The sequence below is a fragment of the Pan paniscus genome, chromosome 19 (genome assembly GCF_029289425.2).
Source record: "Pan paniscus chromosome 19, NHGRI_mPanPan1-v2.0_pri, whole genome shotgun sequence".
Classification (NCBI taxonomy): domain Eukaryota; kingdom Metazoa; phylum Chordata; class Mammalia; order Primates; family Hominidae; genus Pan; species Pan paniscus.
The window spans coordinates 23280075-23293841 of NC_073268.2; the positions used below are offsets into that span (position 1 = coordinate 23280075).

The 13767-nt window shown below is 48.1% G+C and overlaps 1 protein-coding gene across 1 annotated transcript; it reads right to left on the reverse strand.

Moving 5' to 3' along the window:
- Positions 1–9998: 9998 nt before the first annotated feature.
- EIF1 (eukaryotic translation initiation factor 1) lies at positions 9999–12874 on the reverse strand. Its single transcript, XM_003813850.5, has 4 exons — positions 12577–12874; positions 11705–11868; positions 11453–11554; positions 9999–10860 (listed from the first exon to the last, which is right to left on the reverse strand). Exons 1-4 carry the CDS (start codon positions 12605–12607, stop codon positions 10816–10818), a joined length of 342 nt encoding a protein of 113 aa, XP_003813898.1. The 5' UTR covers positions 12608–12874; the 3' UTR covers positions 9999–10815.
- Positions 12875–13767: the final 893 nt, after the last annotated feature.

Consider the following 13767-nt stretch of genomic DNA (forward strand, 5'->3'; position numbering starts at 1 on the left):
AACTCTAAAAAAAAGTAAAATTAAAAAATCTCCTTTAAAACAGAGTGCTTGTTGGACAGGAGGTGCACACGCAGGAGCCGTGACCCCGCGGCACCCAGGTGTCCAAACGGGCTCCCTCAATCCACAGCCACTCTTGCCAGCCGTTACCCAGTCACAGCAGCCCGGGTCACTGCACAGTTTAAATTGTCTTTAATCATAGTCCTTTATGGTTAATTTATACCCATAATGGGCAATTGGTTAAAAACAGGAAGCAGAGGGAGCACAGAGGTTGAAAAATAAGTGAACATTGAACATAAACATGACGCCCTTTGTGCGTCTAGTTATTAATTCTCGCTCCATTTCTGTGATATAGGAGGAAACAAGCACAAGGGGAATATAAGGTTCAGGGAGATTATGACTTGCCCACCTTGGAGACAGAACTAAAGATTTTTGCTGCTCAGCATCACCTGGGAGCTTGATAGATGTGCAGAATTTCAGGCTCTACCCCAGATCTACTGAATCAATCTCCATTTTAACAATCTTCATTTTAAACAGTTTCAAGGCCAGATGCAGTGGCTCACGCCTATAATCCTAGCACTTTGGGAGGGCAAAGTGGGAGGATCACTTAAGCCCAGGAGTTCAAGACCAGCCTGGACAACATAGTGAGATCCCACCTCTACAAAAAATACAAAAATTAGCCAGGCATGATAGGGCATGCCTGTAGTCCCAGTTACTCAGGAGGCTGAGGCAGGAGGATCACTTGAGCTTGGGAGGCGGAAGTTGTAACGAGCCATGACCACACCACTGCACTCCATCTTGGGTAACAGAACCAGACCCTGTCTTGAAAAAAAGTCTGATATAGCCTGATGCAGTGGCTCACGCCTGTAATCCCAGCACTTTGGGAGGCTGAGGCGGGTGGATCATTTGAAGGTCAGGTGTTTGAGACCAGCCTGGCCAACATGATGAAACCCCATCTCTACTAAAAATACAAAAATTAGCTGGGCGTGTTGGTGCATGCCTGTAATCCCAGCTACTTGGGAGGCTGAGGCACAGGAATCGCTTGAATCCAAGAGGCTGAGGTTATAGTGAGCTGGGATCGTGCCTCTGCACTCCAGACTGGGTGACAGAGCAACATTGTCTCAAAAAAACAAAAAACAAAACAAAAAAAAAAGAAAAGGGCCGGGCTCGGTGGCTCATGCCTCTAATCCCAGCACTTTGGGAAACTGAGGTGGGTGGATCACGAGGTCAGGAGATTGAGACCATCCTGGCTAACACAGGTGAAACCCCATCTCTACTAAAATTACAAAAAAAAAAAAATTAGCCGAGCATGGTGGCAGGCACCTGTAGTCCCAGCTACTCGGGAGGCCGAGGCAGGAGAATGGCATGAACCTGGGAGGTGGAGCTTGCAGTGAGCCAAGATTGTGCCACTGCACTCCAGCCTGGGCAACAGAGCGAAATTCAGTCTCAAAAAAAAAAAAAAAGAAAAAAGTTTGAAATGCAGCACTTTAGACCATAAAATTAGCAGACTTTATTTTTTTTAATTTTATTTATTTATTTTTTTGAGACGGTGTCTTGCTGTGTTGCCCAGGCTGGAGTGTAGTGGTGTTATCTCAGCTCACTACAACCTCTGCCTTCTGGGTTCAAGCGATTCTCCTGCCTCAGCCTCCCAATTAGCTGGGATTACAGGCGCCCGCCACCACGCCCAGCTAATTTTTGTATTTTTTTTTTTTTTTTTGAGACGGAGTCTCGCTCTGTCGCCCAGGCTGGAGTCCAGTGGCCCGATCTCGGCTCACTGCAAGCTCCGCCTCCTGGGTTCGTGCCATTCTCCTGCCTCAGCCTCCCGAGTAGCTGGGACTACAGGCATCCACCACCATGCCCAGCTAATTTTTTGTATTTTTAGTAGAGACAGGGTTTCACTGTGTTAGCCAGGATGGTCTTGATCTCCTGACCTCGTGATCTGCCCGTCTCGGCCTCCCAAAGTGCTGGGATTACAGGCGTGAGCCACCGCGCCCAGCTAATTTTTGTATTTTTAGTAGAGAGGGGTTTTTACCATGTTGGTCAGGCTGGTCTCGAACTCCTGACCTCAGGTGATCCACCTGCCTCAGCCTCCCAAAGTGCTGAGATTACAAATGTGAGTCACCGCGCCTGGCTTTAGTGGACTTTATATTGCAATCTGTGCACTGGTTAAAAAGAGACAGTGGCATTGTTTTTATAAGTGCACATTCCATCGCAGTTTTAGATCTGCATTGGAGCACACAAAAACGGACAGTAGAAGCATAGAAAGCGACAGTTATGAATTGAGTATGGATCGAGCATCATTGCATTAGGTGAGAGGTGTGGGTATCTGGCTGGCAGGGGAATCAAACAGGGAGCCCTTCAGTGATACCAAGCCTGGGCTCAGGCCTCAGAGTCTCAGGCGAGAACCGCTGCGGGTGGCGAAGTGATCTACCCAGCCACTCCCACTGAGCCTCACCAGACTTGCAGGTCAACCGATTAAGAGGGCTCCAGGATGTCACAAACAATGCTGACAGAGAAAATTCAGTGACGGTTATATCTGATTTGGCTTTTCTTTCTTTTCTTTCTGATACAGAGTCTCGCTATGTCGCCCAGGCTGGAGTGCAATGGCGCCATCTCAGCTCACTGAAACTTTAGCCGCCCAGGTTCAAGCAATTCTCCTGCCTCAGCCTCCTGAGTAGCTGGAATTACAGGCGTGCACCACCACACCTGGCTAATTTTTGTAGTTTTAGTAGAGACGTGGTTTCACCATGTTGGCCAGGCTGGTCTTGAACTCCTGACCTCGTGATCTGCCCACCTCAGCCTTCCAAAGTGCTGGGATTACAGGTGTGAGCCACCGCACCCGGCCTTGGCTTTTCATTTATGGGGACCAAGGACAGCCTACATCTCTCACGTACTATTCGCAAACTCCTTGGATATGAGTATCCTGAAACTGTCTTATATCATGCTCTAGGGAAAAATACACGAGTTATAAATTCAAATTTTAATGTAGTGAGTGTAAGCAGGGGATCCTAATGAGCTTTAGTGTTAATAAAACACTCATAATGAAATCTAAATCTGCATTTTATTTTATTTTACTTTGAGATGGACTCTTGCTCTGCCGCCCAGGCTGGAGTGCAGTGACGCCATCTCGGCTCACTGTAATCTCTGCCTCCCGGGTTCAAGTGATTCTAGTGCTTCAGCCTCCTGAGTAACTGGGATTACAGGCACACACCTCCACAGTTTGCTAAGTTTTGTATTTTTAGTAGAGTCGGGGTTTCGCCATGTTGGCCAGGCTGGTTTCAAACTCCTGACCTCAGGTGGTCCGTCCGCCTCAGCCTCCCAAAGTGTAAGGATTACAGGTGTGAGTCACCACGACTGGCCTAAATCTGCATTTTAATATATATGTGTTCTCATAACCAAACATAATGTAATATCACTTTTCAATTTGTTTGGCGCTTTTCTTTTTTCTCTTCTTTTTTTTTTTTTGAGACAGGATCTCACTCTGTCATCCAGGCTGGAGTGCCGTGGCGTGATCATAACTCACTGCAGCCTCAAACCCCTAGGCTCAAGTGATCCTCCCGCCTCAGTCTCCTGAGTAGCTGGGACTACAGGCACATACCATCACACTAGGCTTGCTTTCTCTTCCAATTATATATACAATATTTGTTAGTGAGTCCCTGGGAGATCTAAAATAAATAAACACTGTGTTTTGTCACTTTTTTAACGGAGAAAGTCAAAATAGTCTTTGAATGGTATGATTACCACAGATTATACTTTAAATGCACTTTAGAGAAGGAAGAAACTATCATATAATTTACCAATTATCTTTCTTTTACTTAAAATTCCTAGCATAGTCCGGGCGTGGTGGCTCATGCCTGTAATCCCCAGCACTTTGGGCGGCAGAGGTAGGAGGATCACTTGAGTCCAAGAGTTTGCGACCAGCCTGGGCAATACAGTGAGATCCTGCCTTTATCTATTTCAAATAAATAAATAAATAAAATAAAATTCCCAGCATATACCAGGCATATGATGAAAAAGATCTAAAATTCTCAAGTTAGTCCTCTAGATTGCTGATATAACAGGGGAAAGGATTATTGGGTCCAAAAAATGTTGAGACTCACTGAGAGAGACAGCAGCTGCTTGGCTGTGGGACACAGGACAGAAGGCAGTCACGTGGGTGACTCTGAAAAGCTTGCCCGGGTTTATGACAGTTCCCAGAGGTTCATGTGACCCAGGGTTTCCCAACCTCAGCACTGTTGATATTCTGGGCCAGATAATTATTTGTGTGGGGTAAGAGGCTGTTCCGTGGGTCACAGGATGTTTAGCAGCATCTCTGACCACTTCTTACTGGATACCAGTAGTATACATCTCTTCTCTCCCACCCCCACCCCAGGCAACTAACATAGTCTCCAGACTCTGAGAACTACTGATGTAATTCCAGCCTTTCCCTCCGGCTCTACCAAGTAGGGATGCAAAGGAGAGACAGTAAGTCACATAACTCTCTCTCTCTCTTTTTTTTTTTAGGAGAGATGGGGTTTCTCCATGTTGCCTAGGCTGGTCTCGAACCTCTCACCTCAAGTGATCCGCCTGCCTTGGCCTCTCAAAGTGCTGGGATTACAGGCGTGAGCCACCGTGCCTGGCCCTAGCAAGTCACATAATTTATAGAGGGTAACTCTGTCGATTTTAAACTTCGCGTAGTCTGACCCATTCATTCATCCAATAAACACGTATTCAGCACCTAGTATGTGCCAGACTCTCTTGGAGGCACTGGGGATACAGCCCTGGACAAAGGTTTCTGCCCACACAGAACTTATGTTCTAGTGGGGGAAGATGGCCAAAATCAAATGAACAAATAAATTATATTGTTGCCCTACAAATAAGTCATATAGTTGTGCTATGGAGAAAAAAAAGCAGGAAGAAGAGAGATTGTGCCTCTCCCTGTCACAGACCCGAATGTGGCCCCTTCTAAACACAGTTTAAATTCTTCAGTATTTATACGATGATTGGTTTAGAATCTGACTCTCCGACTGCAGTACTGCAAACCCCCCGAGGAGTGTGGTTTCTCTTGTTCATCACTGGGCCCCCACACCTGGCACAGCACCTGCACTGAGTGAGTGCTCCATAGGCATGAATGAATGAATGAACGCGGCAAAGAGCTATTGATGGAGTCTGGACTTGGACGAGAAGTCGTAGCTGGACACAGAGCCTTAGGATCGGGAACACTGAAGACAAACAAAGCCATGATATAGGGTGAGACCACCAAGGGAGAGGGAAGGACAGTCAGGACAATCCCTTGGGAACGCTTGCATTTAGAGTGGAAGAAATGAGAGGCTTGAGCAGGAGGGGGCAACAAGGGTGCATGGTGCCTAGCAGGAGACCTCACTGCACTCCAGCCTGGGAAACAGTGAGACTCTGTCCCAAAAAAAAAAAAAAGTTAAAAATTGGTCAAGGAGCTCTTAATTGAAAAATTGTAAAGCCTTGTGCACAGTAAACTGTGTTTTTACACTACTGCCACAAGGGGGCACCATCGAGGCTGATAAACCAGGAAGGGGGTCATGTTCAGTTCTCCAAATATGCTACGTGTTTTTCTGGCTTATTCATAGAGTTGACAGCAATTGGAATAGGTTCTAAAGTTGTTTTGTAGCTTCTTATGCAGTTTTAGCTGACCAGTTTTCATTTTGTCTTCATAACACCATCTTAAGAAACACTCAGTTTGTCCTTGCGTGTAGCTGTTGCAGCGTGTGGGGATGGGGGCAGGAGGGCTGGGGGGTTTGGGGTGGGAGAGGAGGACTAAGGAGCAGAGAGCTGAGGGACCTTTTCAGCATAATCAATCTTTCTTTTTTTTGTTTTTGTTTTTGAGACGCAGTCTCGCTCTGTTGCCCAGGCTGGAGTGCAGTGGCACGATCTCGCCCGCCACCACGCCCAGCTAATTTTTGTATTTTTAGTAGAAATGGGGTTTCGCCATGTTGACCAGGCTGGCCTCGAACTCCTGACCTCAAGTGATCTGCTGGCCTTGGCCTCCCTAAGTGCTGGGATTATAGGCGTGAGCCACTGCGCCGGCTTCCAGGTGCCTTTTCACCTCTGGGTGTGACTCTTTTTCTCTGCTCAAAATGCTTGGCTTCAGACAGCACCTCCTTTATGAAGCCTTCTTGGCCCCCTTGGCTGAGGATGGGAGTGGGGAAGATTTCGCAGTCCTCAGAGATCCTGTGGCTCTTTGGGTCCCTTTCTGTCCTGTGTCAAGGCTGTGTGCTGGTCTTACATCCACCTACCAGGCAGTCAGCTCCCTGAGTGCAGGGGGTCTGCCTGACGTGCCCTGTAGTGTACTACAGATACCAAGCACTCAACAATCTCTGTAAGATGAGCATTTATTTATTTATTTCTGCTCCCACTCCACCGGGAAAATGAGTTACAGAAATTGTGAATGTACAGGTGCAGCTGGTGGGAGGAGGGGTACACAGGGAGTCCTGGGTTCTAGATGAGGCTCCACAACTTACCTTGGGAATGTCCACATCACATTGTTTTCTTTTTTTGAGACAGTGTCTATCTCTGTCACCCAGGTTGGAGTGCAGTGGTGCCATCTTGGCTCACTGCGACCTCTGCCTCCTGGGCTCAAGCCATTTTCCCACCTTGGCCTCCCCAGTAGCTGGGAGCATAGGCATGCAACACCACGCCTGGATAATTTTTGTATTTTTTGTAGAGACAGGGTTTAGTCATGTTGCCCAGGCTGGTCTCGAAGTCTTGGACTCAAGCAATCTGCCTGCCTTGGTCTCTCAAAGTGCTGGGATTACAGGCATGAGCCACCATACCCAGCCATCATGCCTTCTTTTTTTTTTTTGGAGACGGAGTCTCGCTCTGTTGCCCAGGCTGGAGTGCAGTGGCGCAATCTTGGCTCACTGCAACCTCTGCCTCCTGGGTTCAAGTGATTCTCCTGCCTCAGCCTCCCACCTGGGACTACAGGTGCACGCCACCATGCCCGGCTAATTTTTTGTATTTTAGTAGAGACAGGGTTTCACCGTTGTTGCCCAGGCTGGTCTCGAATTCCTGAGCTCAGGCAATCCGCCTGTCTTGGCCTCCCAAAGTGCTAGGATTACAGATGTGAGCCACTGCACCCGGCCCATCATGACTTTTGAATTATACTTTTCTTCATTCAGCCTGAGATAGGTTACATCAGGTGGATAAGGGTGTTCACCAACTTCCTCAGTTCTGTGTTCACAGATACTTGTTTCGCTTGGCTTCACAGAGCTGATTTAATAGATGTTGATGGTTTAACTTGGAATAATCCCATCCTAGAGAATTGGAGGTCCTTAAAAAGCATGAGATGCAACAGCCTAGCACAGAACCTGGCTGTGTTCACAACCTACAGCGTAGAAGGAATTCTCTTCTCTTGCTGTTTCATCCTGATTGTAGTATTTTGTGTGTTTGGCCTCCCGCCTTGCTCTAGAAGTTCCTCCAAGAAAAAACCTCCTACATTACAGTCAAATCTTACTGATTTAAAAGTCTCACCCAGCCAGGCACGGTGCTCATGCCTGTAATCCCAGCACTTTGGGAGGCTGAGGCAGGCGGATCACAAGGTCAGGAGATCAGGACCATCCTGGCCAACATGGTGAAACCCTGTCTCTACTAAAAATACAAAAATTAGCCAGTCGTGGTGGCGCGTGCCTGTAGTCCCAGCTACTCGGGAGGCTGAGGCAGGAGAATTGCTCGAACCTGGGAGGCAGAAACTGTAGTGAGGCGAGACCGTGCCATTGCACTCCAGTCTGGGCAACAGAGCAAGACTCCATCTCAAAAAAAAAAAAAAAAAAAAAAAATTCACTCAAACATTTTGAACAATGCCACTATATTTGGAGCCTTGGTTGGCTCCAAGGCTAAATTATTTTGTGTTCATGAAACAGACTGGTTTTATAGGACCTTTAACACGACAAGCTCCTGATGCTGGGGTTAGAATCATTGCTATAGTTTGAATGTTCCACCCAAACCAAAACCCATGTTGAAATTTAATTGCCAATTGAACAATTATTGGGAGGTGGGGCGCTTTTTTTATTTTTTGGAGACTGTCACCCAGGCTGGAGTACAGTGGCAGTGACACGATCACAGCTAACTATAGCCTTGGCTTCCTGGGCACCAGTGATCGTCCTTCCTCCTGCCTCAGCCTCCTAAGTAGCTGGGACTACAGGCGTGTGCCATCATGCCTGGCTAATTTTTGTATTGTTTGTAGAGATAGGGTTGTGCCACGTTGCCCAGGTTGGTCTCAAGGATTCACCCCCCTTGGCAAGTGCTGGGATTACAGGTTGAGTGACTGTGGCTGGCCAAGGTGGGGTTTTTAAAAGTATTAGGTCCTGAGCCTCTGCCCTCATGAATGAAGTGGGCTCACAACAGTATAGGTTTGGCCCCCATTTGCTGTCCAGCCCTTCCACCATGTTATGATGCAGTAAGAAGGCCCTCACCAGATGCCAGTGCCATGCCTTTCGACTTCTGTGAGCCAAATAAATCTCTATCAATTATTCAGTCTGCTGTATTCTAACACAATCACCTCCTAGTTTTAGGGCAGTTGCCACTGGCTCAACCTCACCAGCCCTCCTCCACAACTCACCTGGTTCTATGCTCTTTCCCAAACTGGGCTCTAACCTAACTCACCGCTTGTACCTTTATCTACAAAATGGGCTGGTAGTAAACTTAGTAGTCTTGCGTTACTCAATGACAGGGACATGTTTTGAGAAACGCATCGTTAGGCGATTTTGTGTTTTCTACGAACATCATCGTGTACTTACGCACACCTGGATGGCACAGCCTACTACATGCCTAGGTTATATGACACAGCCTGTTGCTCCTAGGCTACAAACCTGTACAGCATGTTACTGTGCTGAAATTGTAGGCCAGGGGTGTAGTATCTTTTCACTTCCCTGGGCCACATTGGAAGAACTGTCTTGGGCCACACATAAAATACACCAACAATAGCTGATGAGCTAAAAAGAAAAAAAAAAAAAAGTCACCAAACAAAACTCATGTTTTAGCAAAATTTATTAGTTCGTGTTGGGCCACATTCAAAGCCATCCACACAAGCTTCCTGTAGGCCATTGTAACACAATGTTAAAAGGTACAGTAAAAATACAGTATTATAATCTTATTGTGTAGCACGGCTGTGAGGCTCATTGTTGAATGAAGCATCCTTAGGCAGCACGTGACTGCATGCAGATATGTGTGCTGAAAGAACTTTGCCTTTTTAACTAAATTAAAGGACCCAGGAACAGAACTTCGTCTTTTACTTGCCATTCATTGTCCTTCATGAGGGACGGCCTCCCAACACTTAACTTCAGCTCTTCAAATACTTGTCATTAAACCTTCTAATACTACAAACTTACTACCCAGAGTATACACATTCCTAGCGATTTGTGGATCTTAACCCACAGCATGACTGCCCTTGTTATAGCCCTTGCATTTACTCTCCACTCAGCGCCCTTAAACCAAGGCTGTTACTACTGAGGGGGCGCCAAGATTTCCAAGTAACCCATTCTCCAGGACACTGATTAACAGCACAGCATGACTCTGGCTAAATGCTTGCAAAAACAGTTGACCTGCTGGGCATGGTGGCTCATGCCTGTAATCCCAGCACTTTGGGAGGCCGAGACAGGCAGATCACTTGAGGCCAGGTGTTCGAGACCAGCCTGGCCTACATGGAGAAACCCTGTCTCTACTAAAAATATAAGTTAGCTGGGCACGGTGCCTGTAATCCCAGCTACTAGGGAGGCTGAGGCACGACAATTGCTTGAACCTGAGGTGGAGGTTGCAGTGAGCCGAGATTGTGCCACTGCACTCCAGCCTGGGCAACAAGGGCAAACCTGTCTCAAAAAACAAACGAACAAAAAACCAGTTGACCAGAGAGGGACAAGCTCATAAAGGTTTTTCTTGGCCAAGTTCAGGCCCGTTGAGAAGCTGTGGGTGTGGACGAATCCTCCACTGCCCATTTCTATGGTTCCTTTATATGCACAAGATCGACTATATATAAATAATCTGCAAGTCAGGTATTTCTGAAAACAAGTTTTATTTAAATAAGGGTTTAAATACATTACACACAACATTAAAACTGAAGGGGAAAAAAAACCAAAAACCAGTTTGTTACTTCACATGGCATTGGGCAGCTGCTGCTATTAAGTTGCAAGCTCTACAGCTAGCTACATGACTGATGGATCAGTTTGAGATTTGTTCCCTTGTCAAAAGTTTAACTCTGATAGAAGGTTGGCCTCACATTCTGATGTTTGGACATCCCTTAGCTAGGATATGTCTGGTCAAACAGACCTTTGTGGCAAGCCAGATGTCCTATCACCTCGCTAGCGGGAAGAGGGCCTCTTTGAGCTCTGTCCACCTAGTCAGGTTGGAGACACCAGGGGATCTACCACCAAAAGCTCCCTTCTAGTAGTACAGCTGGTGCTTCTGCCTTACCCCATCCTCTCCTCTCAGATTCACCGAGGACTGTTCGGGTGGTAACATTCTCTTAAGGTAGGGAACTCTGCAGAGGGAGAGCTGAGGAGGTTCCGGCCATAGTTGTTTGTAATCTTAGGGCTCTGGGCTTGGCTGAAACATGACGGTATTGCTTGGTTTCAGGCTTGACACTGCCAGGCGCCTATTGCTTGACCTCTGTTTAAATGAGGGACTTCAAGACTAGACAGCATGGCTCTTTTCAGTTTATTGCATGAAGGAGTTACACTAGTCCAAGTTAAAAGCGGACCCCAAATGGTTACATTATACAAGCTGTGAGGTTTTTAAACTTGTGACAAGGGACAGAAGGGAAATTCTACTCATTGCAAGGAAATCCTCACTTAAGCTTCAGTGAGCCACAAGCACTTAAAACCCATGAACCTTCAGCTGATCGTCCTTAGCCAGTCCAATCTGAAAAGACAAAAGGGCAAAGTTTTAAATGGGGGACAGGGAGAGTTAAAGCCTCCATTTCTAATGGCAACAACCCTGTCTTCCTGCTACTACACTGCCCAAGAGCCAGGGGTGCGCACAATGGTTCAACAGAGGGTCCTCAGTTAAGAGCTACCTTTTTTGAACACTCAGTGCCTTCCAAGATTCTGAATTAGTGTGAGAATGAGACTCATCAGGTATCTGAAATCTCTTCAATTATATCAAGAGCTGATCATGTAACAGTATTTTAGTATTAATACTCAGGAAATTCATTTTTAAAAGCTCATGTCCTTACAAATACAGGAACAACCCAGCATTTGGCTTATTTTACAATGCATCTATGTGCTATTCAAATTTCCATCTGTGAAGTAGATCCAAAGAAACAGTAAACCAAAGGTAGACAAGTCCCTTCTGCTTTTTCCTATAAAACAGAAATAAGTCTATGTACTTTAAAAGCCAACTGAGGTTTTGCTCAGCCTTACAAAGCCAACTTTTATGTCCCCAGCAGAAGCTAACAGACAGGATCTGAGATTTGCCAGCAGAGAGGCACAAATCAAGTAGTGACTGAACTCACCTCTACGAGGAACTGGCATATGTTCTTGCGTTGGTCACCCTGTAGCTGAATTACTTCTCCATATTCCGGATGCTCAATTACAGTACCATTGCAGGCAAACTTCTGCAAGAACAAAGGAAACAAAACGAATTAGGCCTAGCAAGAGCATGAACGCATTTATCACCCCTTCCGCTAACAATACATACAACACAGCTGGCACCCCCTTGTGGACAAATCCATTATGACTTTCCCACAATCTCACTGAAGACCTACTTTCTTAAACGCCTTCACTAGTTTCTTTTTATCGTAATCATCAGCGATCCCTTGGACAGTAGTAAGGGTCTTCCTGCCGTTTCTCTGTTGAATTCTTATATGGATATAATCCTCAGTGCCAGCAGGAAGCAGGTCATCACCCTTACTTGCATCAGCAAAGGGGTCTGAAAAGAAAGGTTAAGCTCGTTCAGAGCTGTCAAAGATAGGATGCCACTGCCATCCCCTCGGTCCCCAGGTGTTTTGCGCGTGCAGAAAACAACACTGAAATCGTCAGGGCTCAGGCCAGGCCGAATGTGTCCTTTGCTGGCTCTCCCCGAGCAGGTCAGTCCGGGACGGCCAGCTTCCCCAGGCTCGGGGAACGCCCGGGCCTCCCGCCCTCCCTGGGAAGCCGATCACATGTCGGGGGAGTCCGGGCTGCCAGGCGGTGCCCCACCCAGCTGATGCAACCCGCCGGAACCCGAGCTCCCGAGGCGGGGCTAAGCCTCCCTCCCCCATTGGTGCACCCGCTTGCCACTTAGGGCTGGCACCGCCTTTCCCTCCGGATCCGTGACAACGGGTGGTGACGTAACGGACGTGACGCAATGGTGACGGGAGGGGCGGGTGTGGCCCGAGGAGGCCCAGGAGCCATTAGTAAATGCGCCACCGAGACGCCGGGCCCGCCCAAGGGCTGACCTACCGCCTGCTCCTTCCGGTCGCGCTCAGGGTCTGACCCCGGGGCCCAGGCCTTGATCCCGCTGCCCTGCGACCCTGGTCAAGTTTCCCCTGCCCGAGCTTACGAAGGCCCGGAGCGCTTGGCAACTTCCCGGAACACGTCTCCGGGCCCGGAAGGCCCCGCTGCCCCACCCGGGCCCGCGACCTTTCCCATAGCTTACCGAAAGAGTGGAGGTTCTGGATAGCGGACATACGATACGATTCCTTTTCCTCGGTGGAAACGGCCTGCGGAAGGCGGCGGCGGCGGTGGCGGGAGAAGGCGGGCAGGGGGGAAACGGAACGTCGGGAAGCGAGGGGGCTCAAGGGGGAGGCTGCTGAGTCCTCGGCGGCGGCTCAGTGACTGGGGCAGAGGGGCGGTGCCTGTGTTCAGTTATATAGCCGCGCCTCTGACGCCAGCGCGCTGCCCTCACGTCCTGACCCCACCCACAGCGTCGTGCCCCAAGCGCCCAGGCGGCGCCGCTTCCAATTGGTTTGGGGGCGGGGACATGGGATGGCGCTTGCGCAGGAAGTCTGCGGCAGGAGGGCGTCCTCTTGACTCTCGGAGAGCTGGTAGGGGGAGGGAAAGCTTGATCTGTCTCGGAGCCTGCGCAGTGCAAGTGGACGGTGTCTGGGCGCCGAGAATATCGGCCGAGGTTTCGAGCGCGCCTACGCACTGGGTCCTTTGGTACGTTCCACCTTCTTGACCCTGTTGCATCCCTGTCTTGTCGAAAAGGGGTGTTTCATAGGGTAGATGAACACTCCTTAGAGAGGATTTAGATGCTGAGCCTCCCAAACACGATAAATCCCCGTTGTGTCAAACCCACCTACCTACCCACCCTACTACCCACGGAGTCACAGCGGGATTTAGGGCGGCACTTTGATTAATCAACATACAATAATATAATCAAAACGGTAACCGCACAATTTAGATTGCCATTTAGATTTATTCTAAAGTGGGTTAATGCGATCTAAAATTTTCGTTTAGATTAGATTAATCCATTTAAGGAAAAAGTGTGCCCAGCTCATTGGCATGAGTTCAAGGTATAGTAACTGGTTCTGGGCCCCCCGCCGAGAATAATTCTGGCACCAGAGGGCGTCCTTCATGTGGCACAGCTTGTGTGGAGTAGAGCCTTCCTAGAGCTTAGATGAAATATTTCCTTCAAAACAGTCAACCTTTCTTGCTTTCAGTTTATTTATTTCAACACTCAGTTGTAGGGGTAAGTAGAGTTGTGAAAAGAGACCAGGAATTTTAGACTCAAAGGCCTCCGGGGATAGGCAGGTAAGTAGGATCAAGGAGTGCAAACAGCCAAGTGTGATGTAATGGGGTGGACTGGGGGCTGGAGTAAGAACTACGGGCTGCAGTGGCCGCTCAC